Here is a 1,243-nt window from a genome sequence, read left to right on the forward strand (position 1 = left end):
AAAATATATATTTTTAAATTTTACATAACTAAACATCCTACAGTATTTTTACAGTCTTTAGTTGATAAACATATCAATTGTAAAATAAAGTCTAATGTTACAACTAATCGGGGATCCCTTTAACAATATAACTTATCATTCTCTTAAATAAATTTATTGAGCCAGCATTTTTATAATTACTTTACAGAATATTCCACAATCTTATTGTGTTTCCTTTTGTTATCTGCTTTACATCTCTAAACACTCTTGTTTTCCTGCCTCCTGACAGGTTTTCGATCTCATCGCTGTGGCCAAGCAGAACCGAGCCACCGCTCAGACGGCCCAGAACGACCGCTCGTCTCGCTCCCACTCTGTGTTCCAGCTGCAGATCGAGGGAGCGAACGCTGGGCGGGGCATCAAATGCAAGTGTGAGTGTTGAGGTTTGTTTCCACTTTAGTGTTAGCCCTATCAGCTTAAATAATTAGTTTTCCTCCTCTTCAGCCATTCTGTGCCTGGTTGACCTGGCAGGCAGCGAAAGGATGGTAAAGAGCCAGTCTCAGGGTGAACGCTTCAARGAGATGACCTCCATCAACAGCTCCCTCTCCACCCTCGGCATCGTCATCGCTGCTCTGGCTAACAAGGTGAGTCAGCTTAAAGAGCTCAGGTCAGATGTTCTGCAGCTTTTAGCTTCCTGGAGGATCTGMTAACATGTTGACCTGTGCTTTGTTCCAGGAGAGCCACGTTCCTTACAGGAACTCAAAACTGACATATCTCCTGCAAGAATGTTTAGGAGGAAATAGCAAAACGTGAGTTTTTTTTAAACATAATTGTGCAGAAACTTTCTTATGGTTTTCCTTTTATAGAGGAAAATAATGGAATAAACGTCATTAATTGTTTGTTTTTTGTCTCCAGCCTCATGTTTGTGAACATTTCTCCAGAGTCAGACAGCTTCGGAGAAACTTTAAACTCTCTCAGGTTTGCCAGTAAGGTCAGTGACGTCTGGAGTTTAAATTATTATTATTAATTTGTTTTTAAACATTTCTCTGAAGCGTGACTCCTGTGGTTTTCTGTCCTTACAGGTGAATGACTGTGTGATCGGCACGGCCAGCTCCAACAGGAAGTGAAGAACTCAGACCAATGTTTTTTATTTTTATTTTCTTTTAACATGTATATGTGTTTCAACAATGCAAACATTAGTTGTATAATCTGGTACATGCTTATGCCAGATTTTTAAGCCAGGTTTTTATTTTTACTGGTATTTAAA

General features: G+C 39.5%; 1 protein-coding gene across 1 annotated transcript in view; it reads left to right on the plus strand.

Moving 5' to 3' along the window:
* The window catches only part of kifc1 (kinesin family member C1), a gene marked incomplete at its 3' end in the record, with an annotated part of 4,504 nt that extends 3,261 nt beyond the window's left edge, over nt 1-1,243 (plus strand). The window contains 5 exon segments of the mRNA XM_014011290.1: nt 269-407; nt 481-620; nt 712-785; nt 892-967; nt 1,059-1,243. Of these exon segments, the coding sequence (XP_013866744.1) occupies nt 269-407; nt 481-620; nt 712-785; nt 892-967; nt 1,059-1,103 (474 nt within the window).

Source organism: Austrofundulus limnaeus, unplaced genomic scaffold (assembly GCF_001266775.1).
Source record: "Austrofundulus limnaeus strain Quisiro unplaced genomic scaffold, Austrofundulus_limnaeus-1.0 Scaffold79, whole genome shotgun sequence".
NCBI lineage: Eukaryota > Metazoa > Chordata > Actinopteri > Cyprinodontiformes > Rivulidae > Austrofundulus > Austrofundulus limnaeus.